Here is a 27,681-nt window from a genome sequence, read left to right as displayed (position 1 = left end):
GCTGTTAAAATAAAAATGAAAAAAAAAAAAAAAAAAAAAACTTAAACTCACTTTCCTGACCACTATTTGATCCAGCACCACTGCTCTCTCCTGTCCACCACGCTGCAGCTGGGACATAGTGGGTCATTACTAAGCTTAAATATATGCCTTTATTAGGCGTATTTCAGGTGCAGATTGCGCCGCAGTCTGTGACGTCTCCCTGCTCACGCCAGGTCTAAGAAAGTGGGCGTGGTGTGGGCGGGAGGCTGTCTTACATTAACAACTGACTGAGGATCTGTCGACGTTATGAAGACACCGGCGCCTCTTCGCCACTGCCAGCTATGGGATTTATTAAAACCCGGTGTCTAAAATGCGGGTCTTAATAAATGTGCCTCATAATGTTTTAGCTGCTGCAGTGACACGCCTGTATACCGTACATGACTGCTGTAACCAATCACTGGCCTCAGTGGTATACAGCACTCATGGTCCCAGCCACCAGAGAGGCCGGCGCTTTTTTTCTATAGTGTGCAAGCACGACCACCACTGATGGATTGCAGGGTGGTCGTAACCGTGGAAACGAACAGTGTATAATGTGATGGAAAATTAAGCCAGCAAATGGAGCAATATGGACAATCACAATACATTAGTAAGTGCCTTAACTTTCTCTATGTGATAAATGCCACTTGATGAAGAGAGACAACCCATTTAATGAAAACCTCAATCCAGAGTGCTCTGTACCTCAGACTGGGCTGAGGATTCATCTTCCAATAAAGACAATGACCATAAGCACACAGTCAAGACAGCACAGGATTGGCTTAGGCACAACTCTGTGAATGTCCTTGAGTGGTTCAGCCAGACTTGAACCGAAATGATAGGTGTGGGTCCCACCTCTGGGATCCGATCTTGTCTAGAGAACTTGGCCACCAAAATGAAGGACAGCATGCCATGCAGACTGTGAAGTGCTCTCGATTTAATGACATGGAAGTTCCGAAAATAGCCGAGCAAGTGGGCTGAAATATTTTGGACTGTCAGACGTACCCGATCCAACATCTCTGTTCACTTGGAGGTCCCGTTCTGGAGACAAAAGTGGGTCCTAGCAATATGTCATCTATGTCCCAGGTAGATATACCCCTTTAAGTAATAAGATTTAAAATGTAACAAAATCAATCAGTAGTTCTACAAAAAGTTTCTGTGTAGCTCCAGCTATTGACAATTGACAACTGTTCTTACTATTCCCCTTGTCCATACTATAAAACTGTTTAGGGACACAACCATTTGACAAGAGGAATAGTAACACTCGGTTATTAACCTCTTCACTGCGGCCATACGGCTATATACGTGCTATATTTTGCACATACCCCATGCAGATAGCAAGTATATAAACGTCATGGCAATTCTTTAATCCAAGCGCTGCAAAGCGCTTGGATTAAAGCTTACAGTCCAGTAATGCCGGCAATAAGAAAAATTTTACATATTAGGTATTGCCACGTCCGTAACAATCTGCTCTATAAAAATGTCACATGACCTAACCCCGCAGGTGAACGTTGGAAAAATGAATAAATAAAAACTGTTCCAAAACCACCAATTTTTTGGTCACCTTGCCCCATAAAGTGTAATAATGAATGATCAAAAAATCAAATATACCCAAAAATGGTACCAATAAAAACGTCAATTATTTCTGCAAAAAAAGAGCCCCTGCACAAGACGATTGGCAGAAAAATAAAAAAATAAAGCGTTCAGAAAATAGACACAAAAACAAATATTTTTTTTCAAAAATGCTTTATTATGTAAAACTGAAACAAAGAAAGTAGACATATTTGAAATAATTGCGTCCGTAACAACCTGCTCTATAAAAATAGCACATGATCTACCCTGTCAGATGAATGTTGTAAAAAATATAAATGGTGCCAAAACAGCCATTTTTTGGTTACCTTGCCTCACAAAATATAGAGCAATTAAAAATCATATGTACCCAAAAATAGTACCAATAGTACCAATAAAACTGGCACCTTATGCCCTAGTTTCCAAAATGGGGTCACTTTTTGGGAGTTTCTACTGTAAGGGTGCATCAGGGGGGCTTCAAATGGGACATGGCATCTAAAAACCAGTCCAGCAAAATCTGCCTTCCAAAAACCATATGGCGCTACTTTTCTTCTGCGCTCTGCTGTATGCAGGGGTGTTTCTGTAAACCACAGAATCAGGGTAATAAATATTGAGTTTTGTTTGGCTGTTAACGCTCGATGTGTTAACCACCTCCGGACCGCCTAACGCAGGATCGCGTTCCGGAGGTGGCAGCCCTGCGCAGAGTCACGCATATATGCGTCATCTCGCGAGACGCGAGATTTCCTGTGAACGCGCGCGCGCTCACACAGGCGCGCGCGCTCACAGGAACGGAAGGTAAGAGAGTTGATCTCCAGCCTGCCAGCGGCGATCATTCGCTGGCAGGCTGGAGATGTGTTTTTTTTAACCCCTAACAGGTATATTAGACGCTGTTTTGATAACAGCGTCTAATATACCTGCTACCTGGTCCTCTGGTGGTCCCCTTTGTTTGGATCGACCACCAGAGGACACAGGTAGCTCAGTAAAGTAGCACCAAGCACCACTACACTACACCCCCCCCCGTCACTTATTAACCCCTTATTAGCCCCTGATCACCCCATATAGACTCCCTGATCACCCCCCTGTCATTGATTACCCCCCTGTCATTGATTACCCCCCTGTCATTGATCAACCCCCTGTAAAGCTCCATTCAGACGTCCGCATGATTTTTACAGATCCACTGATAGATGGATCGGATCCGCAAAACGCATCCGGACGTCTGAATGAAGCCTTACACGGGCGTGATCAATGACTGTGGTGATCACCCCATATAGACTCCCTGATCACCCCCCTGTCATTGATTACCCCCCTGTAAAGCTCCATTCAGATGTCCGCATGATTTTTACGGATGCACTGATAGATGGATCGGATCCGCAAAACGCATCCGGACGTCTGAATGAAGCCTTACAGGGGCATGATCAATGACTGTGGTTATCACCCCATATAGACTCCCTGATCACCCCCCTGTCATTGATTACCCCCCTGTAAAGCTCCATTCAGATGTCCGCATGATTTTTACGGATCCACTGATAGATGGATCGGATCCGCAAAACGCATCCGGACGTCTGAATGAAGCCTTACAGGGGCATGATCAATGACTGTGGTTATCACCCCATATAGACTCCCTGATCACCCCCCTGTCATTGATCACCCCCCCTGTCATTGATTACCCCCCTGTAAAGCTCCATTCAGATGTCCGCATGATTTTTACGGATGCACTGATAGATGGATCGGATCCGCAAAACGCATACGGACGTCTGAATGAAGCCTTACAGGGGCATGATCAATGACTGTGGTTATCACCCCATATAGACTCCCTGATCACCCCCCTGTCATTGATTACCCCCCTGTAAAGCTCCATTCAGATGTCCGCATGATTTTTACGGATGCACTGATAGATGGATCGGATCCGCAAAACGCATCCGGACGTCTGAATGAAGCCTTACAGGGGCATGATCAATGACTGTGGTTATCACCCCATATAGACTCCCTGATCACCCCCCTGTCATTGATCACCCCCCCTGTCATTGATTACCCCCCTGTAAAGCTCCATTCAGATGTCCGCATGATTTTTACGGATGCACTGATAGATGGATCGGATCCACAAAACGCATACGGACGTCTGAATGAAGCCTTACAGGGGCATGATCAATGACTGTGGTTATTACCCCATATAGACTCCCTGATCACCCCCCTGTCATTGATTACCCCCCTGTAAAGCTCCATTCAGATGTCCGCATGATTTTTACGGATGCACTGATAGATGGATCGGATCCGCAAAACGCATACGGACGTCTGAATGAAGCCTTACACGGGCGTGATCAATGACTGTGGTTATCACCCCATATGGACTCCCTGATCACCCCCCTGTCATTGATCACCCCCCCTGTCATTGATCACCCCCCCTGTCATTGATCACCCTCTGTAAGGCTCCATTCAGACATTTTTTTGGCCCAAGTTAGCGGAATTATATATTTTTTTTCTTACAAAGTCTCATATTCCACTAACTTATGTCAAAAAATAAAATCTCACATGAACTCACCATACCCCTCACGGAATCCAAATGCGTAAAAATTTTTTGACATTTATATTCCAGACTTCTTCTCACGCTTTAGGGCCCTTAGAATGCCAGGGCAGTATAAATACCCCACATGTGACCCCATTTCGGAAAGAAGACACCCCCAGGTATTCCGTGAGGGGCATATTGAGTCCATGAAAGATTGAAATTTTTGTCCCAAGTTAGCGGAACGGGAGACTTTGTGAGAAAAAAATTAAAAATATCAATTTCCGCTAACTTGTGCCAAAAAAAAAAAAATTTCTATGAACTCGCCATGCCCCTCATTGAATACCTTGGGGTGTCTTCTTTCCAAAATGGGGTCACATGTGGGGTATTTATACTGCCCTGGCATTCTAGGGGCCCCAAAGCGTGAGAAGAAGTCTGGTATCCAAATGTCTAAAAATGCCCTCCTAAAAGGAATTTGGGCACCTTTGCGCATCTAGGCTGCAAAAAAGTGTCACACATCTGGTATCGCCGTACTCAGCAGAAGTTGGGGAATGTGTTTTGGGGTGTCATTTTACATATACCCATGCTGGGTGAGATAAATATCTTGGTCAAATGCCAACTTTGTATAAAAAAATGGGAAAAGTTGTCTTTTGCCAAGATATTTCTCTCACCCAGTAAGGGTATATGTAAAATGACACCCCAAAACACATTCCCCAACTTCTCCTGAATACGGCGATACCACATGTGTGACACTTTTTTGCAGCCTAGGTGGGCAAAGGGGCCCATATTCCAAAGAGCACCTTTAGGATTTCACAGGTCATTTACCTACTTACCACACATTAGGGCCCCTGGAAAATGCCAGGGCAGTATAACTACCCCACAAGTGCCCCCATTTTGGAAAGAAGACACCCCAAGGTATTCCGTGAGGGGCATGGCGAGTTCCTAGAATTTTTTATTTTTTGTCACAAGTTAGTGGAAAATGCTGATTTTTTTTATTTTTTATTTTTTTCATACAAAGTCTCATATTCCACTAACTTGTGACAAAAAATAAAAACTTCCATGAACTCACTATGCCCATCAGCGAATACCTTGGGGTCTCTTCTTTCCAAAATGGGGTCACTTGTGGGGTAGTTATACTGCCCTGGCATTCTAGGGGCCCAAATGTGTGGTAAGGAGTTTGAAATCAAATTCTGTAAAAAATGACCTGTGAAATCCGAAAGGTGCTCTTTGGAATATGGGCCCCTTTGCCCACCTAGGCTGCAAAAAAGTGTCACACATCTGGTATCTCCGTACTCAGGAGAAGTTGGGGAATGTGTTTTGGGGTGTTATTTTACATATACCCATGCTGGGTGAGAGAAATATCTTGGCAAAAGACAACTTTTCCCATTTTTTTATACAAAGTTGGCATTTGACCAAGATATTTATCTCACCCAGCATGGGTATATGTAAAAAGACACCCCAAAACACATTCCTCAACTTCTCCTGAATACAGAGATACCAGATGTGTGACACTTTTTTGCAGCCTAGGTGGGCAAAGGGGCCCATATTCCAAAGAGCACCTTTCGGATTTCACTCGTCATTTTTTACAGAATTTGATTTCAAACTCCTTACCACACATTTGGGCCCCTAGAATGCCAGGGCAGTATAACTACCCCACAAGTGACCCCATTTTGGAAAGAAGAGACCCCAAGGTATTTGCTGATGGGCATAGTGAGTTCATAGAACTTTTGATTTTTTGTCACAAGTTAGTGGAATATGAGACTTTGTAAGAAAAAAAATAAAATAAAATCATCATTTTCCGCTAACTTGTGACAAAAAATAAAAAGTTCTATGAACTCACTATGCCCATCAGCGAATACCTTAGGGTGTGTACTTTCCGAAATGGGGTCATTTGTGGGGTATTTGTACTGTCTGGGCATTGTAGAACCTCAGGAAACATGACAGGTGCTCAGAAAGTCAGAGCTGCTTCAAAAAGCGGAAATTCACATTTTTGTACCATAGTTTGTAAACGCTATAACTTTTACACAAACCATTTTTTTTTTACCCAAACATTTTTTTTTTATCAAAGACATGTAGAACAATAAATTTAGAGCAAAATTTATATATGGATGTCGTTTTTTTTGCTAAATTTTACAACTGAAAGTGAAAAATGTCATTTTTTTGCAAAAAAATCGTTAAATTTCGATTAATAACAAAAAAAGTAAAAATGTCAGCAGCAATGAAATACCACCAAATGAAAGCTCTATTAGTGAGAAGAAAAGGAGATAAAATTCATTTGGGTGGTAAGTTGCATGACCGAGCAATAAATGGTGAAAGTAGTGTAGGTCAGAAGTGTAAAAAGTGGCCTGGTCTTTCAGGGTGTTTAAGCACTGGGGGCTGAAGTGGTTAAAGAAAAAAGTGGATCAAAATGGAAAATCTGCCAAAAAAGTGAAATTTCGAAATTTTCCTTTAATTCTTGTGGAACACCTAAAGGGTTAACAAAGTTTGTGAAATCAGTTTTGAGTAACTTGAGTGGAGTAGTTTCTGCAATAGGCTCATTGATGGGGGGATTCCACTATGTAGGCCCCACAAAGTGACTTCAGACCTGAACTGGTCCTTAAAAAGTGGGTTTTGGAAATTTTCTTAAAAATTTTAAGAATTGCTTCTAAAATTATAATCCTTCTAACATCCTAAAAAATTAAAAATGACATTTCCAAAATGATGCCAACATAAAGTAGACATATGGGGAATGTTAAGTAATAAATATTTTAGGAGGTATCGCTTCCTGTTTTAAAAGCAGAGAAATAGAAATTTTGAAAATTGCTAATTTTTCAAATTTTTGGGTAAATTTGGGATTTTTTCATAAATAAAGGTGAAATATATTGACTCAAATTTATGACTATCATGAAGTACAATGTGTCACGAGAAAACAATCCCAGAATGATTTGGATAAGTAAAAGCGTTCCAAAGTTAATAGCACATAAAGTGACATATGTCAGATTTGCAAAATTAGGTCAAAAATGGCTTGGTCTTGAAAGGGTTAATTTGTTCATAGATTTCCAGGAGGAATAACAGAAGAACAGGACAATACAGAGATTTATCCTAGAGACAGATTATTTCATAAATATGGCACATGTAGTTTATGGCCATCTTTATAATGCAGATTATTTCTCCACCTTTGCAGCACATTTCATTTGATAAGTTTCCAATGAGTTCCCTAAAAATCAAAGAAAAATGGAAACTTAAATCCATTACATTCATAGAAGAAATGTATTTTCAATAAGTATTATAAAAAATAAAAAAAAAGATGGCAGAAATGGCTGAACGCTATTGGTCAGTTCCTGCTCACATCACAACCGTGTAACCAGGACAACTGTGGTGCCCGCATCTGAATGGTAGGTGGCAGTTGGAAGTGGCAGTTAGAGTTGACTGGCGACGGAGGACATACCAGTATCTGCTGACCTGATGGAAAGCGCTACAATGGATTCGAAGGAAGAGGAGATTGTTGTGAGGAAGAGAGGAGCGAAGAAAAGAAGAGGAATTTCTGACTCATCGGCTGATGAGCAGAAGGTGATGGAGAAAGAAGAGGAGACTCGCATCGGGAGGAAAGGAGGGAAGAAGAGACGGACCATCCTGACCTCAGCGGATGAAGAGAAGGAGACACCCAAGAGGAGCAAGAAGAGGAAGAAGAGAAGACCATCCAGCTCCTCCAAGAAGACGTCTCCTAAGGATCAGCTCATTCAAGTGAAAGAAGATGTGACTAAAGAGCCCAAATGTGCCAAGAAGAGAAAGCTCATCCTTATCTCTTCAAAAGGAGCAAAGAAGTCCCTGATCAAGGAGGACGACACCGTGAAGACAGAAGACCGGCAGGAGGACCAGAGAGTCTCAGGTAGATGCACATATACAGGAATACACAAGTTATACATCCTGGACACTTTGTTATAACTTTACATTAATCTGATCTGTAGCGCTGAGACCTGAGACAAGCAGAAGGAAGGGGCTTCCACATTTACAGCTGGGGGATTATTAGGGGTGGGGGAGGGGTACTAGCCGCCATGTATACTGGGTGCTCAGTTCCATGGAAGTGACAACAAGCCATTCTGTCTTGGTCAGGGTATTTAGATACACGGCTGGGGCAGTGAAGTGTGAATTAGGTCATACACAGTCCAATCTTAAGCATTTCATGTTATTATAGCAATTATTTCTAATCCCCCCAATATTATCCTGTATGAGTTGTCAGCAGAGCCTGTGCATGGACAGAATACAGGCTGTCATAAACAGCAGCCCATAGTGTGTACAGTACACACTGTAACAACCCTGCATGCACAGGAGTGATCCTGATACATGGAGCAATGTGCCCCTAATGGAAATGATTAGAAGTGGTCAGGAGCTCCAAGGCCATAGAAATGTACAAGGCCACATGCCGAGCCCATGTTTACACCTCACTGACCTCCAAGGTGACTTCTAATATTTTTAATAATGTATTCTAGGAAGTGCATTACTCCTTGTGATACACCCTGTAGCTGCTGCAGAACTTCTTTCTTTAGGCCACTTTCACATGAGGATTTTTGTAATTCAAACCCAGGAACAGAAAATACATAAGAAATGCAGAGTTTTCCATGATCCTTCCTCTCTGTGTAGGTTCCACTCTGGGTTTAGAATCACAAATACTGACCCCAATACTGACCTTAATATGTAAGTGGGAAAGAGCCCCCAGTAATGGACTGGGAGGAGGTCTGCAGCATCTGAGCTGTGTAATGCTGTTCTGCAGCAGCTTTGAAAACTCTATTTATTTAGGTGGTTTGAGGTCTATATATATTATGGGGCGAGTATGAACTCCAGGATTCGTATTCAGGGGTCTGGTCTGCAAGTTTACAAAGTTTTTGTTTTTATGGGGATCACTGTAAAAATGATGTTATCTGTATCTGGCCGGTCATTACAGTCATGGTGATACTAAATATATGTGTTTACTACATGTGCAAAATAAAATATTCTAAAACCCAGAACTTTTGTATTTATTCAACAGACCTTTAATTTTTATTGGTACCAAACATACAACTTTTTGACCACTTTTTATTCCATCGTTTGGGAGGTGAAGTGACCAAAAAGCAGCAAATCTTACATTGTGTATTTTTTTAAGTGTTCACTGTATGGGATATTTTAATAGGTTGGAAGTTTACAGACATGGTGATACCAGTTATGAATATATGGTATTGTTTGAATTTTTTTTCACATTTATCATATGAAAATTCATTGTTTAACATATTTTTTAAATGTTTTGAAACCTTTTATTAAACATTTGACACACACTGTGTATGGCGTCTGCCCTATACACTCCACTGCGAAATATGTATGTCACATGTCAGGAAGGGTTAAAGGGGTTGGTATTAAAATATCAAGATATTTTTCAAAAGAGGTGATTGTCTTAACAAGAAAAAATAAAAACAGCCAATTCACCATTTTGGGTCAACTTGTGCTACCCCCAAAAAAATTAACAAAAAGTGACAAAAAATTTGTATGTACCCACAAAATGTAGCAATAGAAACTATAGTTAATTTTGTAAAATACAAGCTCTCATACAGCTCTAAAATATAAAAAAAGTTGTGGCTGTCAGAAAATCTTGATGCAAAGAAATTTTTGTTTATTCAATATAACTGCTCGTATCCAGAGGTTATGACCACTCCGCAATCCAGCAGAGGTGGCCATGCTTGTACACTATAGAAAAAAAGTGCTGGCCTTTCTGGTGGCTGGGACTGCAGGAGTGCGCATAGGCCGGCACTTTTTCCTATAGTGTGCAAGCATGGCCACCTATACTGGAATGCAGGGTGGCTGTAACCCCTGGATATGAGCAGTGTATAATTTGATGGAAAAATTAATCAAGCCAGCAAAGGAAGCAATATGGACAATCACAATACATTAGTAAGGGTCTTGTATTAACTTTCTCTACATGGTAAATGCAACTTACTGTACTGAAGTGAGACAACCCCTTTAGGGGGTTAAGGTACTTGGACTGGGGTCTGTATTTATTTAGGGGGGTCTGTTTTCTGTATTTATTTTGGAGTCTGGTCGGAGTCTGTATTTATCTATGGGTGCTAGATGCTATTAACCTCTTGCCGTCACACTAATGCCGAAAGGCGTCAGTGCGGCGGCTCTCTCAGGTCTCAATGACGCCTATTGGCGTCATCTCGTGAGACCCGAGATTTCATGTGAACGCGCGCGCTGCTCGGAGGTCATACTACAGCCTGCCAGCGATGATCATTCGCTGGCAGACTGTAGATGTTAAAATAATCGCATCAGAAAGGTATATTAGACGCTGTTTTGTTAACAGCGTCTGATATACCTGCTACCTGGTCCTCTGGTGGTCCCTTTTGCTTGGATTGACCACCAGAGGACACAGGCAGCTCTGTAAGTAGCACCAATCACCACACTACACCCCCCCTGTCACTTATTAACCCCTGATCACCCCATATAAACTCCCTGATCACCCCCCTGTCATTGATCACCCCCCTGTAAGGCTCCATTCAGATGTCCGTATGTGTTTTGCGGATCCACGGATCCGCAAAACACGGACACCGGCAATGTGCTTTCCGCATTTTGTGGATCCGCACATTGCCAGAACTATATAGAAAATACCTTTTCTTGTCCGCAATTGCGGACAAGAATAGGACATGTTCTATATTTTTGCAGAACGGAAGTGCAGACCCGGAAGTGCAGATCCGCAATTCCGGATCCGAGCGGGACAAAGTCTGTCTCCATAGAAATGAATGGGTCTGCAAAACCGTTCCGCAAAATGCGGAACAGAATTGCGGACGTATGAATGTGGCCTAAGGGTCCATTATCACCGCCAGTTAGTTAGCTACTTGTTAGGTAGTTAGCGCCCAGCCCACCGCACCTTAGTCGCTGATTAGCGTCATCACTGTCGCTAATCAGCACTAGTACTATATAGTATCTGTAAGTGATCAAGACTGATCGCAATCAGATCTATATCAGTACATTAGGGTCACCTTAGGCTCTACAAAAAACGCAGTGTTCGCCCGATCAGGCCTGATCTTGTGCGCACACTTGCGTTCAGTCCGCCCCACCGCAGTGACAGAAATATATTTTTTTCTGATCACTGCAAAAACACTGTAAAATCGCTGCGGCTCTATAAAGATCACTTTTGAGGGGCATGGCGAGTTCATAGATTTTTTTTTTTGCCACAAGTTAGCGAAAATTGATTTTTTTTTTTTTTTTTTTCTTACAAAGTCTCATATTCCACTAACTTGTGCCAAAAAATAAAATCTTACATGAACTCACCATACCCCCTCATGGAATCCAAATGTGTAAAACTGCCCTGTGAAATCCTAAAGGTACTCATTGGAATTTGGGCCCCTTTGCGCATCTTGGCTGCAAAAAAGTGTCACACATGTGGTATCGCCGTACTCAGGAGAAGTAGGGCAATGTGTTTTGGGGTGTATTTTTACATATACCCATGCTGGGTGAGAGAAATATCTCTGTAAATTGGCAACTTTGTATAAAAAAATTGAAAAAAAGTTGTCATTTACAGAGATATTTCTCACACACAGGATGGGTATGTGTGAAAAGACACCCCAAAACACATTGCCCTACTTCTTCTGAGTACGGCGAAACCACATGTGTGACACTTTTTTGCAGCTTAGGTGCGCAAAGGGGCCCGAATTCCAATGAGTACCTTTTAGGAGGGCATTTTTAGACATTTGGATTCCAGACTTCTTCTCACGCTTTAGGGCCCCTAAAATGCCAGGGCAGTATAAATACCCCACAAGTGACCCCATTTTGGAAAGAAGACACCCCAAGGTATTCCGTGAGGGGCATGGCGAGTTCATGTAAAATTTTATTTGTTGTCACAAGTTAGTGGAATATGAGACTTTGTAAGGAAAAAAAAAAATAAACTTCTATGAACTCGCCATGCCCCTCACGGAATACCTTGGGGTGTCTTCTTTCCAAAATGGGGTCACTTGTGGGGTATTTATACTGCGCTGGCATTTTAGGGGCCCTAAAGCGTGAGAAGTAGTTTGGAATCCAAATACGTAAAAATGCCCTGTGAAATCCTAAAGGTACTCATTGGAATTTGGGCCCCTTTGAGCACCTAGGCTGCAAAAAAGTGTCACACATGTGGTATCGCCGTACTCAAAAGAAGTAGGGCAATGTGTTTTGGGGTGTATTTTTACATATACCCATACTGTGCGTGAGAAATAGTTGTCAATTTACAGAGATATTTCTCTCACCCAGCATGGGTACACTGCGTGCAGAATTATTAGGCAAATGAGTATTTTGACCACATCATCCTCTTTATGCATGTTGTCTTACTCCAAGCTGTATAGGCTCGAAAGCCTACTACCAATTAAGCATATTAGGTGATGTGCATCTCTGTAATGAGAAGGGGTGTGGTCTAATGACATCAACACCCTATATTAGGTGTGCATAATTATTAGGCAACTTCCTTTCCTTTGGCAAAATGGGTCAAAAGAAGGACTTGACAGGCTCAGAAAAGTCAAAAATAGTGAGATATCTTGCAGAGGGATGCAGCACTCTTAAAATTGCAAAGCTTCTGAAGCGTGATCATCGAACAATCAAGCGTTTCATTCAAAATAGTCAACAGGGTCGCAAGAAGCGTGTGGAAAAGCCAAGGCGCAAAATAACTGCCCATGAACTGAGAAAAGTCAAGCGTGCAGCTGCCAAGATGCCACTTGCCACCAGTTTGGCCATATTTCAGAGCTGCAACATCACTGGAGTGCCCAAAAGCACAAGGTGTGCAATACTCAGAGACATGGCCAAGGTAAGAAAGGCTGAAAGACGACCACCACTGAACAAGACACACAAGCTGAAACGTCAAGACTGGGCCAAGAAATATCTCAAGACTGATTTTTCTAAGGTTTTATGGACTGATGAAATGAGAGTGAGTCTTGATGGGCCAGATGGATGGCCCGTGGCTGGATTGGTAAAGGGCAGAGAGCTCCACTCCGACTCAGACGCCAGCAAGGTGGAGGTGGAGTACTGGTTTGGGCTGGTATCATCAAAGATGAGCTTGTGGGGCCTTTTCGGGTTGAGGATGGAGTCAAGCTCAACTCCCAATCCTACTGCCAGTTTCTGGAAGACACCTTCTTCAAGCAGTGATACAGGAAGAAGTCTGCATCCTTCAAGAAAAACATGATTTTCATGCAGGACAATGCTCATTCACACGCGTCCAAGTACTCCACAGCGTGGCTGGCAAGAAAGGGTATAAAAGAAGAAAATCTAATGACATGGCCTCCTTGTTCACCTGATCTGAACCCCATTGAGAATCTGTGGTCCATCATCAAATGTGAGATTTACAAGGAGGGAAAACAGTACACCTCTCTGAACAGTGTCTGGGAGGCTGTGGTTGCTGCTGCACGCAATGTTGATGGTGAACAGATAAAAACACTGACAGAATCCATGGATGGCAGGCTTTTGAGTGTCCTTGCAAAGAAAGGTGGCTATATTGGTCACTGATTTGTTTTTGTTTTGTTTTTGAATGTCAGAAATGTATATTTGTGAATGTTGAGATGTTATATTGGTTTCACTGGTAAAAATAAATAATTGAAATGGGTATATATTTGTTTTTTTGTTAAGTTGCCTAATAATTATGCACAGTAATAGTCACCTGCACACACAGATATCCCCCTAAAATAGCTAAAACTAAAAACAAACTAAAGACTACTTCCAAAAATATTCAGCTTTGATATTAATGAGTTTTTTGGGTTCATTGAGAACATGGTTGTTGTTCAATAATAAAATTAATCCTCAAAAATACAACTTGCCTAATAATTCTGCACTCCCTGTATATGTAAAAATACACCCCAAAACACATTGCCCTACTTCTTCTAAGTACGGCGATACCACATGTGTGACACTTTTTTGCAGCCTAGGTGCATAAAGGGGGCCGAAAGTCCAACGAGTACCTTTAGGCTTTACAGGGTTGCTCACAATTTAGCCCCGCCCAAAATGCCAGAACAGTAAACACACCCTACAAGGTATTCCGACCCCATTTCGGAATGTAGACCCCCGAAGGTATTCACTGAGGGGCATAATGAGTCCGTGGGAGATTTTTTTTTTTTTGCCAGAAGTTAGCAGAAATGGAAACTTTATTTTATTTATTTTTTCCTCAGAAAGTGTCATTTTCCGCTAACTTGTGAAAAAAAATTAAATCCTACATGAACTCACCATGCCCCTCCGCGAATACTTTGGGGTGTCTTCTTTCTAAAATGGGGTCATTTGGGGGGTATTTATACTATCCTGGCATTCTAGTACCTCAAGAAACATGACAGGTGCTCAGAAAGTCAGAGCTGCTTCAAAATGCGGAAATTCACATTTTTGTACCATAGTTTGTAAACGCTATAACTTTTGCGCAAACCAATAAATAAACACTTATTGGATTTTTTTTTATCAAAGACATGTAGCACAATAAATTCTGACACAAATTTGTATAGAAATGCAATTATATTTGAACAATTTTACCAGAAAAAGTTAAAAATACACTTTTTTGAGAAAATTGCGGTCTATTTTGATTAATATCAGAAAAACGAAAAATCTCAGCAGCAATCAAATACCACCAAAAGAAAGCTGTATTTGTGAGAAGAAAAGGAGGTAAAATTAAATTGGGTGCCAAGTTGCATGACCGAGCAATAAACCGTTAATGTTGTGAAGTGCCGATTTGTAAAAAAGGGCCTGGTCACTAGGGGGGTATAAACCTGTGGTCCTTAAGTGGTTAAATAGAATAATATAGTCCCCCACCTATCACCATTCCAAGTCTATGGAACTGCTGGAGATAGCCCAGCTCTGTGTTTGGCAATGCTGATTCATTACAGTTGTCAACAATGGTCTATGAGAGTAACAGAAAGGGCCAAGACAATCGATGTGGTATTAAAGGGTTTCTACCACCAGAAATACTGTTATGTAGCTGACTGATATAGCGATGCGCTAATGTCAGCACTACATAACAGTGTGTTTCTAACATTAGTCCCTGCAGCCGTTTTTGTTACCAATTCCCGCGCCTGTGCTTCTGTATTCTCCCGGCGCCGGCTTCCTCACTGCGCCTGCACCAACTACGTTACAATGAGGAAGCCGGCACCAGGAGTGCGGCATTCAATCACTGCGCCTGCGCCGAATACAGAAGCGCACGGCGCAGGCGCGGGAATTGGTACGAGATACTGAGAAGTTTCAAGTCAATCAACAGGAGCGGGGCGGGCTGGAGGGACGCGATGGGCGGCTGAAATGGTTAGTGGACAGAGTCCTCTAGGTGCTAATGACGCCCACATAGCACCTAGAGGCTCATTAGCATATCTATAAAAGTGCTTTTTTAACAAAAACGGCTGCAGGGACTAATGTTAGAAACACACTGTTATGTAGTGCTGACATTAGCGCATCGCTATATCAGTCAGCTACATAACAGTATTTCTGGTGGTAGAAACCCTTTAATGCCTCAGATAGGAATATCCCTTTAAATGTCTTATCCTGTTTTTCTATTATTTCCCCCCCAGTTGAGGACAGTGGTGTTCGGCCAACCTGCTCTAGAAGCACAATCTCCGAGAACATCAGGGGGAGATTATTATTCCATCATGTGCTCGGGCTGGGAAGTTATGGAAAGGTCGTCTTGGCTGAGGACACTTCTAACCATCAGAAGTATGCTGTGAAGATCATCAGCAAGAGATCCATGCTTGCCGACTGTGATGAGGCGGATGTGTTGGTGGAGCACCGAGTGTTACAGCTGGCATCTGGGAGCCCCTTCCTTGTCCACGCGGCCTTTGCATTTCAGACCAAGGTACACTACTGACAACCTCACTTTTATCAAATGTCTCCACTCATAACCCAATCAGTATAAAAGGGGCCAGCAGCAGTCGCTGGAGAACCCAAGACCCTTCACTGTAAGACCTGACAGAATGACTATCCATGTCAGAGCGAATGGGTCTGGTAGAACTGCAGGGACCCCCAGTTATAAGAAGAACAGGGGTCTCTGAAGAGGTAGTTTGCATACATGACCAATGCTTTATTTAAAACTCCATTAAAACACATACAATGGCTGTGTGCTCTCTGCTTCCGGGTGTGTACTCATACGCTCCGCGATCTGCAAGATGCGGCTAAAGAGGGGATGTGTGCTATCTTTTGAGGATCGGTGTCCGTTTTTCGCAAATCCGCAGTTTGCGGTCTGGAAAAAAGGATGTGGTCATGCGAATGGGACCTAAGGGTTGTCCACCATGTCTCCATCACAGGACCAGGACAGATTTATAGCAGCTACAGGAAACCATTGAAGGTTCCTATTCAATAACTGCAAGCAGAGATCATAACTGACAATCTGATACAGAAAGATTATAAAACTGTATAATCTTTCACTATATACAAAGAATAACCATTACTTAATGAAACTGGAATATCCCTTCAAGGATTACAGAAGCCACTGCTATATTCTGTACAGTAAATGTGTAAATGTGATCTGATGGTTCAGTAATGGCGTCTTCTATGTCACAGATGCTTGTTCTACTTGGGCTGGAATACATGAGCTGCGGGGACCTTGATCAATTCCTGAGGATGAAGGGGCGGCTTGACATCCCCAGTGCAAGGTAAGGCTGGATACAAAACCTCAGCTAAACGGTGAGAAGATGCCATGAAATGTTAGACACAGCGTCCTGCCTCATGTACATCACACTGATGAGATCTGCTCCCCCGTTTCTTCTCTACCAAAGAAGGATTGAAGAAATGTTAGGGAATGTTTCCCCTCTTCCTTGGGCTCTGATCCTCCATCTGATATTAAAAGACATACAGGAGAACAGATCTCCCCCGTGTGATGTGAAGAAGCCTTAGTCACATTCCCAGGTATTAAAGGGGTTCTACTGGGAATGGTCAATGGTCACAAGCAACCTGTCCTAGAATGTGACTAGAACTGGTTTCCTCCAATAGCTGAGCTGATTAATGGGGTGAGGGATGTGAAGCCACCATGCAGCCCTGGCAATAAGAAATTGCCTCCTCAGTTGACAGTGATAAGATATATATTTTGCCTCTTATTTTACTGATTGGTAAGAATGTCTAACAGTCTTCTGTGTTATCCTCGCATTATATTCATTTTGTTACTTTTCTGACAGATTCTATGCCGCTGAGCTCGTGTGTGGCATCCAATTTCTCCATTCGAAGGGAATCATCCACAGAGACCTCAAGCCCGAGAACATCCTGGTGGCTGAGACGGGCCATATTAAGATCACGGATTTCGGTCTCGCACTTGACAACATGCTTGGAGACCGCACAGCCACCGAATATGCTGGGACAAAGGGCTATGTGGCTCCTGAGGTGAGAAAAAGGGGGTTTCCTCATTTCCACCATTCCATTTGTATTAAAGGGGTTTTCCAGGTTTGGAATATCGGTCGCATATTCTCAGCTTCAGCCATTAATATCACATTGGTGGAGGTCCGACTCTTGGCACCTCCACCTATTACCTGTTTGAAGGGTCCTCATTGATGGTCTGAGCTCTACCTCATTGATTACTGCACGCCATCTACTTGATGCCGGCTACTGTAGCTTCTTCTCATTGACGTGAATGGGACAAGGCTGTAATAACCTGCAGGTAGCGCCCGGCCCTTCATACAGCTGATTGGTGGGGATGTCGAGAGTCAGACCCCAACTGATCTGATACTGATGGCCTATTCTGAAGAAAGATAATGAATATTCTGAACCCAGAAATCCATTTAATAATGGTAATTATTATTATTATTAATTATTCATTTTCAGATCATTATGTATTGATGAATGCCTCATCTTAACTCATTCCTTTTTACAGACACAGGGGAAGAGTTATCAAGACTCGCACTTTCTGCGCCGGTCTTGATATCTCCTGTGTTGCTCCTGCAGTCCATGTGCCTTACCAAAAATCTACGACATCTCCGAGCGTCCGTACATTTCTGGCTTCAAATGTACCAGAAAACTGTCACAAATAAAGATAAATTATTCATGGGTGGCTGACCATGCCCCTGTGACAAAAAACAAAACAGCAATTCTGGCGTTGAGATGTTTTTTTTGTTTTTTTATGGTGTTCTCTTAACAGCAATACTTCTGTATTATTGCAAATAGTTATTTTCATGCTTTTTTCTACAGAGTGTATGAGGTGCCCCTACAGCAGCAGATGACTTTGTGGTTACAGTTTATCTGCAGCTGAATGGAGGCAGAACATCTTGTCCTCATTCAGCTAAACACCTTGTGTGACCCAATACTACGCTATGCCAGCAATGGCCACAGCCTGAGCACCTACAGTGCGGGTTTATAGTATAAGCCGTGTAGTCACTCTTCTCTCCTTTCTGGCAGATGCTGGCTGAGGAGGAGTATGGCGTCGGAGTGGACTGGTATTCATTTGGTGTCATCTTAAATGAAATTATCACCAGTGAGTGCACTTACCATCCTGCACGCTCCGGCGCTAAAGACATCATTAAAAAGGTCAGTATGTTCCTACATGACACTACTGTACTGTATACAATGTTACATGACAACCTGTGATAGGAGACATCTCCCCCTACAATGCCCCATAGTGCACCATGATCTCCTTCACTAATACTCACCACTGTAGTGTTCAGGAGGGGTCGCCCCTCAGGATAGCAATACACAACCAGCACTTCTGTAGTATACAAGGTGACAACACTGGTCTCCACCAGAGAGGATGCCGAGTAGGATGCTGGAGCCACAACTTCTCCAGCACAGACTCAGCAATAGCACAAATGTCTGCCAAGAGCTCCAAGGACTGCCCTGGAGCCAGGTTACATAGGAGCAGCAGGAAAATATCATTTCTATTCTCCCATGGTAACATTTTTGGGAATTACTGACTTAATGGATAATTGGAATGAGAGTTTCCCTTTAAAGTAAGAGCCTGGTACGTGTAGTTAATGTACTGAGGACATGTCTACACACTTAGTCCACCCCTCTGAGTTTATGTAACAAGAAGCCACAGATTTCTAAAATCTCCCATTGCTGACACTACAGCCTGAGTCCAGCATTCAGACAGAATAAACATTAGGCAAAATTTATCAAAACTACTACAAGAGAAGACAAGTGAGAAGTCGCCCAGGGAAGCCAATCAGATTGCAGATTTCATTTCCCAGCTAGCCTCTGCAAATGTAAGAAGCCAATCAGATTGCAGATTTCATTTCCCAGCTAGCCTCTGAAAATGTAAGAAGCCAATCAGATTGCAGATTTCATTTCCCAGCTAGCCTCTGCAAATGTAAGATCTGGAGTCTGATTGGTCATTGTGTTCATTAGTCGTTATAGTCACTAAGTTATAATTACATTCCTCATTTTCAGCTCCTCCGGAGAGATCCTGCCAAGCGCTTAGGAGTCCACGGGAACATCCGAGGCCATCATTTCTTCCAGCATATTGACTGGGTCTCTGTGGAAGCCCTTCGGATGGCCCCACCACACATCCCTGTAGTAAGTAAATGAAGAGAAGCTCTTCCCTGCTCTACATACACGTTATATACTGTATAGGATTCTCAATGTCAGGGGCCTGATATAGGGTGGCTACTGGCTTCACCTCAGAAAGCCGGACCTCACTCACCACACCCCCAAACCGATTAACCACGCCCACATCGATAGTTGTTGAATGAGTAAGATGGCATGTAAGATGCTTTATACTCCTCCAGAAAGACTATATCTTATTATGGTGGAGGATGAGTACATAAGGTGATCATATTATATGTGAAAATACTACCACCAGAAGCTTCATATCAGGTCTGTGACCGCTTGTGATGATCATATCCTCATTTTCATCTATTTATTTGCTTTTAGCCATCTACACCTCAACACTGTGCCAGGCAATTCTACCTGGACAGAATGGAGGCAGCAGCGGCCAAGAATGGACCTTTACCATCTAAACATCAGGCCATTTTCAGAGGGTTTCCATTTGTCACCCAGGAAACCCTCCACCCGCTCTAATGTCATCAGAGCAATATGTCCTCCTGAGCTCCTGGAGACGGACAGAAGAACAGACCCAGGTATATAGCTGGAAATAAGTGGTGTTCCTATACAGCTGTATGAATTTCCTAATGATTCAAGATTTAAGGTGCTCCAAATGTGTAGCTTCAGTTTTCTGACCATTAGGCTTCATGTACACCAGGGGTCTCCAAACTTTTCAACAGGAGGGCCACATTGAAGATTTTACAAGTATTCGGGGGCCGGAAAAAAAAATCAGTTATGTATTAAATTAAATGTATATATTTGACATGGATCGTTTTTGTAATCAGCATGATATGACTGAGAACAAAAGAGAAAAAACTTTAGCAAAACAACGCAAAGACACCCGTGTCCCTATCAGCGGTGTCCCCATCAGCACAAAAATGTCCCCATCAGCACAGCAATGTCCCCATCAGCACAGCAATGTCCCCATCAGCACAGCAATGTCCCCATCAGCACAGCAATGTCCCCATCAGCACAGCAATGTCAGCATCAGCACAGCAATGTCCCCATCAGCACAGCAATGTCCCCATCAGCACAGCAATGTCCCCATCAGCACAGCAATGTCAGCATCAGCACAGCAATGTCAGCATCAGCACAGCAATGTCAGCATCAGCACAGCAATGTCAGCATCAGCACAGCAATGTCCCCATCAGCCGTGTCACCCTTAAGCACAGCAATGTCCCCATCAACGATGTCCCCATCAGAACAGCAATGTCCCCATCAGCGGAGTCCCCATTAGCAGCTGATAGGGGCCACCACTGATGGGGACACTGCTGTTGGGGACGCGGCTGATGGGGACACCATTGATGGGGACACCCGTGTCCCTATCAGCGGTGTCCCCATCAGAACAGCAATGGCCAAATCAGAACAGCAATGTCCCCATCAGAAAAGCAATATATTACCATAAAAAAAAAAATATTCCCATCAAAAAAACAATATTCCCATCAGAAAAACAATATTCCCATCATGGGGACACCCACTGATGGGGACGCTGCTGTTGGGGACATTGCTGTGCTGATGGGGACACCACTGATGGGGACGCTGCTGTTGGGGACATTGCTGTGCTGATGGGGACACCACTGATGGGGACACCATTGATGGGGACACCCGTGTCCCTATCAGCGTTGTCCCCATCAGCACAGCAATGTCCCCATCAGCGGTGTCCCCATCAGCACAGCAATGTCCCCATCAGCGGTGTCCCCATCAGCACAGCAATGTCCCCATCAGAACAGCAATGTCAGCAAACTCAGAATACATTTTATTTTGCCCCCTCTCACTCAGAATACATTTTATTTTGCCCCCTCTCACTCAGAATACATTTTATTTTGCCCCCTCTCACTCAGAATACATTTTATTTTGCCCCCTCTCACTCAGAATACATTTTATTTTGCCCCCTCTCACTCAGAATACATTTTATTTTGCCCCCTCTCACTCAGAATACATTTTATTTTGCCCCCTCTCACTCAGAATACATTTTATTTTGCCCCCTCTCACTCAGAATACATTTTATTTTGCCCCCTCTCACTCACAATACATTTTATTTTGCCCCCTCTCACTCAGAATATATTTTATTTTGCCCCCTCTCACTCAGAATACATTTTATTTTGCCCCCTCTCACTCAGAATACATTTTATTTTGCCCCCTCTCACTCAGAATACATTTTATTTTGCCCCCTCTCACTCACAATACATTTTATTTTGCCCCCTCTCACTCACAATACATTTTATTTTGCCCCCTCTCACTCAGAATATATTTTTATTTTGCCCCCTCTCACTCAGAATATATACAATGTGAGAGGGGGTAAAATAAGATATATACAATTTTGCTCCACAGGTGGGGAAAGTGGAATATCGATAAAGAGGGGAAAATGGAATATATACAGAGGGGGCAAAATGGATATAAATAGAGGGGCCCTGTATATATCCATTTTGCCCCCTCTGTATATATTCCATAATCATTTATCCCCTGTGTGTATATATTGCATTTTTGCCCCCTCTGTTATCTGTTTAATTTTTTTTCCATTTTTTTTGCCTTTTTTTCTTATTGAAATATATTTTTGTTCCCCATTGGTCCCCTGTGGAGGATTTCTTGCCTGACATTTAGTTCCATGCCAGGTGCCCCCCTGTGAGTTATAGCCAGGCAGTGGTGGTGTGCACATTTAAAAAAAAAATACTTACCTCGTCAGACTGCTCCGCTCCCGCCTTCTTGCTCTTGCTTGCAGCCCACAATCCTGTCTTCCAGCGTGCGTTGTGTGATCCCGCGAGACCTGGCTGGCGCGATATCACAGCGCCACCAGGCCTGAATGGGTGGAGGCGGAGCCCGAATGGATGGAGGCAGGGCTGGGGTTGGTGGGGCGGCGCAACTACTCACAGAGGCCGGGGGCCCAAGCGACCAGCCATTTACATAAAAATGTTAAAATTACTTGCGATGGTGCGACGGAGCTGCGGGCCCCCCCCCCACCGCCGGGCCCGGTCGCGGTCGCATCCTCTGCGACCGCGATCGTTACGCCCCTGGGCGGTTGTGCGGATTTGGTTCCTGCAACCTGCCAGCTGCGGGCGGGCCGGATCGAACGCACAATCGGGCCGGATGTGGCCCGCGGGCCGGGGTTTGGAGACCCCTGATGTACACGATCGAATGTGTTTTGCGGTCCACAAAACATGGATACCAGCCATGTGCATCAGGCATTTTCCCGTTCCGTATGTCCCGTCATATTGTAAAAATTACTATTCTTATCCACAAATTGGAGAAGAATAGGATATGTTCTATTGTATTTTTTGCAGGGTTACATACGGCTGCATGGATGCGGACAGACGGATGACATCCATGTGCTGGCTGCATTTTTTGTGGCCCCATAAGGATTGGATCCGCCTGTGATCTGCAAAAAATACATTCAGATGTGGACCAAAAATATAATCATGTGCCTGGTGCCTTAAATGGTTGTGTAAAATCCCTCATCTTCACATGAGCACTCAGTCTTTATATATTATACCACATCTTGTGGTATCTGTATTGATTCATCCTGTCATATATCCTACAGTGTGAAGACCATGAAGAACTATGACAACAGGACCTGCGATTGGCACTGGGCTGAAGAAAAATAACATCTAGAAGACACTTGATGAGAAAGGACACTGGTCCTGGATCTCACAGATCAACGCTGGATGACTGTGAGTAAGTATACGGGCATTTGATCCAGGGACTATATCCCCACTGCCATATTTGCAGTCAGGAAGGAGTGTTTTTCCCCTTAGATCAGGACAGATTGGCAAATGTCATAAAGGGGTTTTTTCTCACCTTCCTGTGGATCAACACAGTTGCCCTTCCCCCAATTCAGCCATTCCCCTAATCAAAAGTACAATTCGGACCACCTTTTGTGGACAGATTATTTAGTAATTGATTCAGGGACTAATCTGACTGCCATGCGTGGAGTCGGGAAGGAATTTTTCCTCATGTGAAGCTGATGGCCGAGGCTCAGTGAGGTTTTTTCGCCTTCCTCTGGATTAATAATATCTGATCCAGGGAAATAGTCTGACTGCCCTAAGCGGAGTCGGGAAGGAATTTTTCCCCCTACAGGAGGTTTTTTCGCCTTCCCCTGAATCAATAAAAGTCAATGGATCTAACATATCCTTGACTTTGATTTGGTATTTACACCAAATCATCTGTTCCATCATTAATAAAATTATAAATAAAATAAAATTCTCTATTCCCCCCTATATCGTTGTGTGCCTGGTTTTATTTCCACTGACGAGCCATGTGCTGCTCAGGGCTGTATTTCACTGGTCTCCTCATATGATTACATATTAAGTTTCTGCTCTACTTTCTGTAAGTAAAAAGAGAACATACGAGTTCAAGGTAAAGAAGATTAACCTCCTAACAGTCACATTAAAATTGGAAAAACCCTCCCAAAAATGTAACTTTTTTATTTTAGATTTTTATTATGTGTCTGAAGTAAATCCTGTTGGCGCACAACTCATGGGACACAATTGCATTTTTCGTCCCTTAGTGACATAATTCATTTAATCTTAAGGACCAGTAACATTTTCCCCTTTGTGTTCCAGAAGTCATAACTTTTAACCCCTTAGTGACCACCCATACATGTTTTTACGGCGGTAACTACGGGGCCTTAGGCTGGGCCGCCGCTTTTTTTTTTTACAGCGGCCCAGTCTAAGCGCTGCACGGGTGAACGCTGCACATGAAAGCTGCAGCCCTGCTCTAACAGCCCGGACCGGCAGGAGTGCCGATCCGGGCTGTTTAACACTTTACATGCCGCGGGTAATGGCCCCCACCGCATGTAAAGTGCTGTAAGAGGGAGCAAACTCCCTCTGTCTCCTATTGGCACCCCGCAAATACGAGATCGCGGGGTGCCGATGTGTGTGAAGGCTGCCTGGGGTCTGATGTAGACCCCAGACCAGCCTTTAGTAATTTCCAGAAGGCTGCGCCTCTCTGGCACAGCCTGCTGGTCAATGTTAGAATAGCATTGCCATTAAAATGCAATGCACTATAGGGATAGTGCATTGCATTTTAAAAGCAATCAAAAAGCTGTCTGTTATAGTCCTCTTGTGGGACTATTAAGTGGTAAAAAAAAAAACTCATTTATTCAATTTAAAAAATCCCATAAAAAAAATTACGCTTTTTTTTCTATTGAAAATACGCTTTTCAATGAAAAAAATAGCAAAAAAAAATAATTCCCCATATGTTTGGTATTGCCGCGTCCGTAACTACCAGGACTACATAAATATCATGTAAATTATCCCCTGCGGTAAACGCCGTAAGAGAAAAAAAAATGACAGAAATGCTTTTTTATTCTTAGTTGCCACCGAAAAAACGTAATAACAAGCAATCAAAAAGCGCCATTTACTCCAAAATTATATCAGTGAAAAATACAAGTCGTTCGCAAAAATCAAGTCCTCACACAACTCCATAGAAAGAAAAATAAATAAAAGAGTTATGGGTCTTGGGAAGCGGCAATGCAAAAACATATATATATTTTTTTTTTATGTTTTCTTTTGCGGAAAAGTAGTAAAATGTAAAAAAAAACTAGGGATGTCCCGATACCGATACCAGTATCGGGACCGATACCGGACATTTGCACGAGTACATGTACTCGTGCAAATGTCCCCGATACCACTGCCCCGCCCCGCCCTGCCGTCCAACCAATCAGAGGCAGCCAGCAGTTCAGCACTGACTCACAGCACAGGGGGAGGAGTCGCGGGACTCAGAGAATCGTCTGAGAGTTTATTAGTTAAAAGAATCAAATGAGTCAGAGACTGTCACCGAGTCCCTGCCAGGCTTCCTGCCCTGCGGCTCCCTGTAAGTCCGTCCGGGGGGAAGGGGGGGCATTATTAGTATAGCATGTAGTGGGGCTGTGTGTGTACAGGGTGCATGTAGCAGAGCAGGAAGTCTGGTAGGGACTCGGTGACAGTCTCTGACTCATTCGATTCTTTTAACTAATAAACTCTCAGACGATTCTCTGAGTCCCTGCAATAACTATACATTGTAATTACATCACAGTCTGCTCCACTGCATCCACTGCAGCAGAGCTGTGTTTGCCAGGAGCGAGTCCCTCTAAAGGTGATAGTGTCTGTCTTCTATGGCCCTGGTCCTTCCCTTCCTGCCTGCAAGCTGCACATTGATCTCTAAAAGCAGGCATTAGGGCAAGAAGAAATATACATTACTGTATGATGGCCACAAGACTATTATACTGAGGAGGGAGGGGCTTCAAAAATTGTTGTCCTGACTCCTTACAGTAGCGTCTCCTTGTGGCTGCCCCCATACAGTGTAACGTCTCCTTGTGGCCGCCCCATACAGTATAACGTCTCCTTGTGGCCGCCCCCATACAGTATAACGTCTCCTTGTGGCCGCCCCCGTACAGTATAACGTCTCCTTGTGGCTGCCCCCGTACAGTGTAACGTCTCCTTGTGGCTGCCCCCATACAGTGTAACGTCTCCTTGTGGCTGCCCCCATACAGTGTAACGTCTCCTTGTGGCTGCCCCCATACAGTGTAACGTCTCCTTGTGGCTGCCCCCATACAGTGTAACGTCTCCTTGTGGCTGCCCCCATACAGTGTAACGTCTCCTTGTGGCTGCCCCCATACAGTGTAACGTCTCCTTGTGGCTGCCCCCATACAGTGTAACGTCTCCTTGTGGCTGCCCCCATACAGTGTAACGTCTCCTTGTGGCTGCCCCCATACAGTGTAACGTCTCCTTGTGGCTGCCCCCATACAGTGTAACGTCTCCTTGTGGCTGCCCCCATACAGTGTAACGTCTCCTTGTGGCTGCCCCCATACAGTGTAACGTCTCCTTGTGGCTGCCCCCATACAGTGTAACGTCTCCTTGTGGCTGCCCCCATACAGTGTAACGTCTCCTTGTGGCTGCCCCCATACAGTGTAACGTCTCCTTGTGGCTGCCCCCATACAGTGTAACGTCTCCTTGTGGCTGCCCCCATACAGTGTAACGTCTCCTTGTGGCTGCCCCCATACAGTGTAACGTCTCCTTGTGACTGCCCCCATACAGTATATCTCTTTGTGGCCCCCATACAGTATAATGTCTCTTTGTGGCCCCCATACAGTATAATGTCTCCTTGGAATGTTATAGTTCTGTTTTTGGGCCTTTTGGTTGGTCAGTAAATACATGTGTGTGTATTTTATTGTTAAAATTAGTATCGGTAATTGGTATCGGTACTCGTACTCAGTCTTAAAAAAATGGTATCGGGACATCCCTAAAAAAAACTATATGTATTTGGTATCACTGTAATTGTACTGACCCAGAGAATAAAGATATTATGTTATTTATACCAAAAACTGGTAAGTGAAAGGTCTGTGCTATAAGCAATGCGCCGCACAGACCTTTCACTTACCAGTAGGAGGAGCGCCCGGCCGGTCACAGACATCGCAGGTAAGTATAATGCTTCTAAAATTGCTAAGTAACCATGGCAGCCAGGACTGCAGTAGCGTCCTGGTTGCCATGGTTACCGATCGGAGTCCCAGCGATTAAACTGGGACTCCGATCGGAACTCTCCGCTGCCACCAATGATGGGGGGGGGGTCGGTCATTTTAATTAGGGGGGGGAGGGAGGGGTGGCCGGCCGCACTGGCCACCAATGAGTTAAATACAGGGGGGGAGGGAGGGGGGGCCGGTCGCACTGGCCACCAATGAGTTAAATACAGGGGGGGAGGGAGGGAGGGGGGGCCGGCCACACTGGTCACCAATGAGTTAAATACAGGGGGGGGGAGGGAGGGGGGGCCGGCCACACTGGTCACCAATTAGTTAAATACAAGGGAAGGGGGGCCGGCCGCACTGGCCACCAATGAGTTAAATACAGGGGAGGGAGGGAGGGAGGGAGGAAGGTGGGGCCGCACTGGCCACCAATGAGTTAAATACAGGCAGCAGGGGGCAGTCATGTACACAGTTCTTTTAGTATATTCTAACTGATGGGGACGCTTCAAGTTAAAATATACCATCGGATTGGAGAAAACTCCGATCTGATGGTATATTAATAGGGACTCCTGACTTTACATAGAAAGTCAATAGGGGACGGATCCGTTTGCAATTGCACCATATTGTGTCAATGTCAAACGGATCCGTCCCCATTGACTTGCATTGTAAGTCTGGACGGATCCGTTTGGCTCCGCACGGCCAGGCGGACACCAAAACGCCTGCT

General features: G+C 43.9%; 1 protein-coding gene across 1 annotated transcript; it reads left to right on the top strand.

Moving 5' to 3' along the window:
• Positions 1-7,540: 7,540 nt before the first annotated feature.
• LOC120996259 (protein kinase C delta type-like) lies at positions 7,541-20,002 on the top strand. Its single transcript, XM_040426102.1, has 7 exons — positions 7,541-7,949; positions 15,580-15,860; positions 16,565-16,656; positions 17,176-17,377; positions 18,386-18,514; positions 19,373-19,498; positions 19,856-20,002. Exons 1-7 carry the CDS (start codon positions 7,541-7,543, stop codon positions 20,000-20,002), a joined length of 1,386 nt encoding a protein of 461 aa, XP_040282036.1.
• The last annotated feature ends 7,679 nt before the right edge of the window (positions 20,003-27,681 follow it).

The sequence above is a fragment of the Bufo bufo genome, chromosome 1 (assembly GCF_905171765.1).
Source record: "Bufo bufo chromosome 1, aBufBuf1.1, whole genome shotgun sequence".
NCBI lineage: Eukaryota > Metazoa > Chordata > Amphibia > Anura > Bufonidae > Bufo > Bufo bufo.
This window is presented reverse-complemented; position numbering and strand designations above follow the sequence as displayed.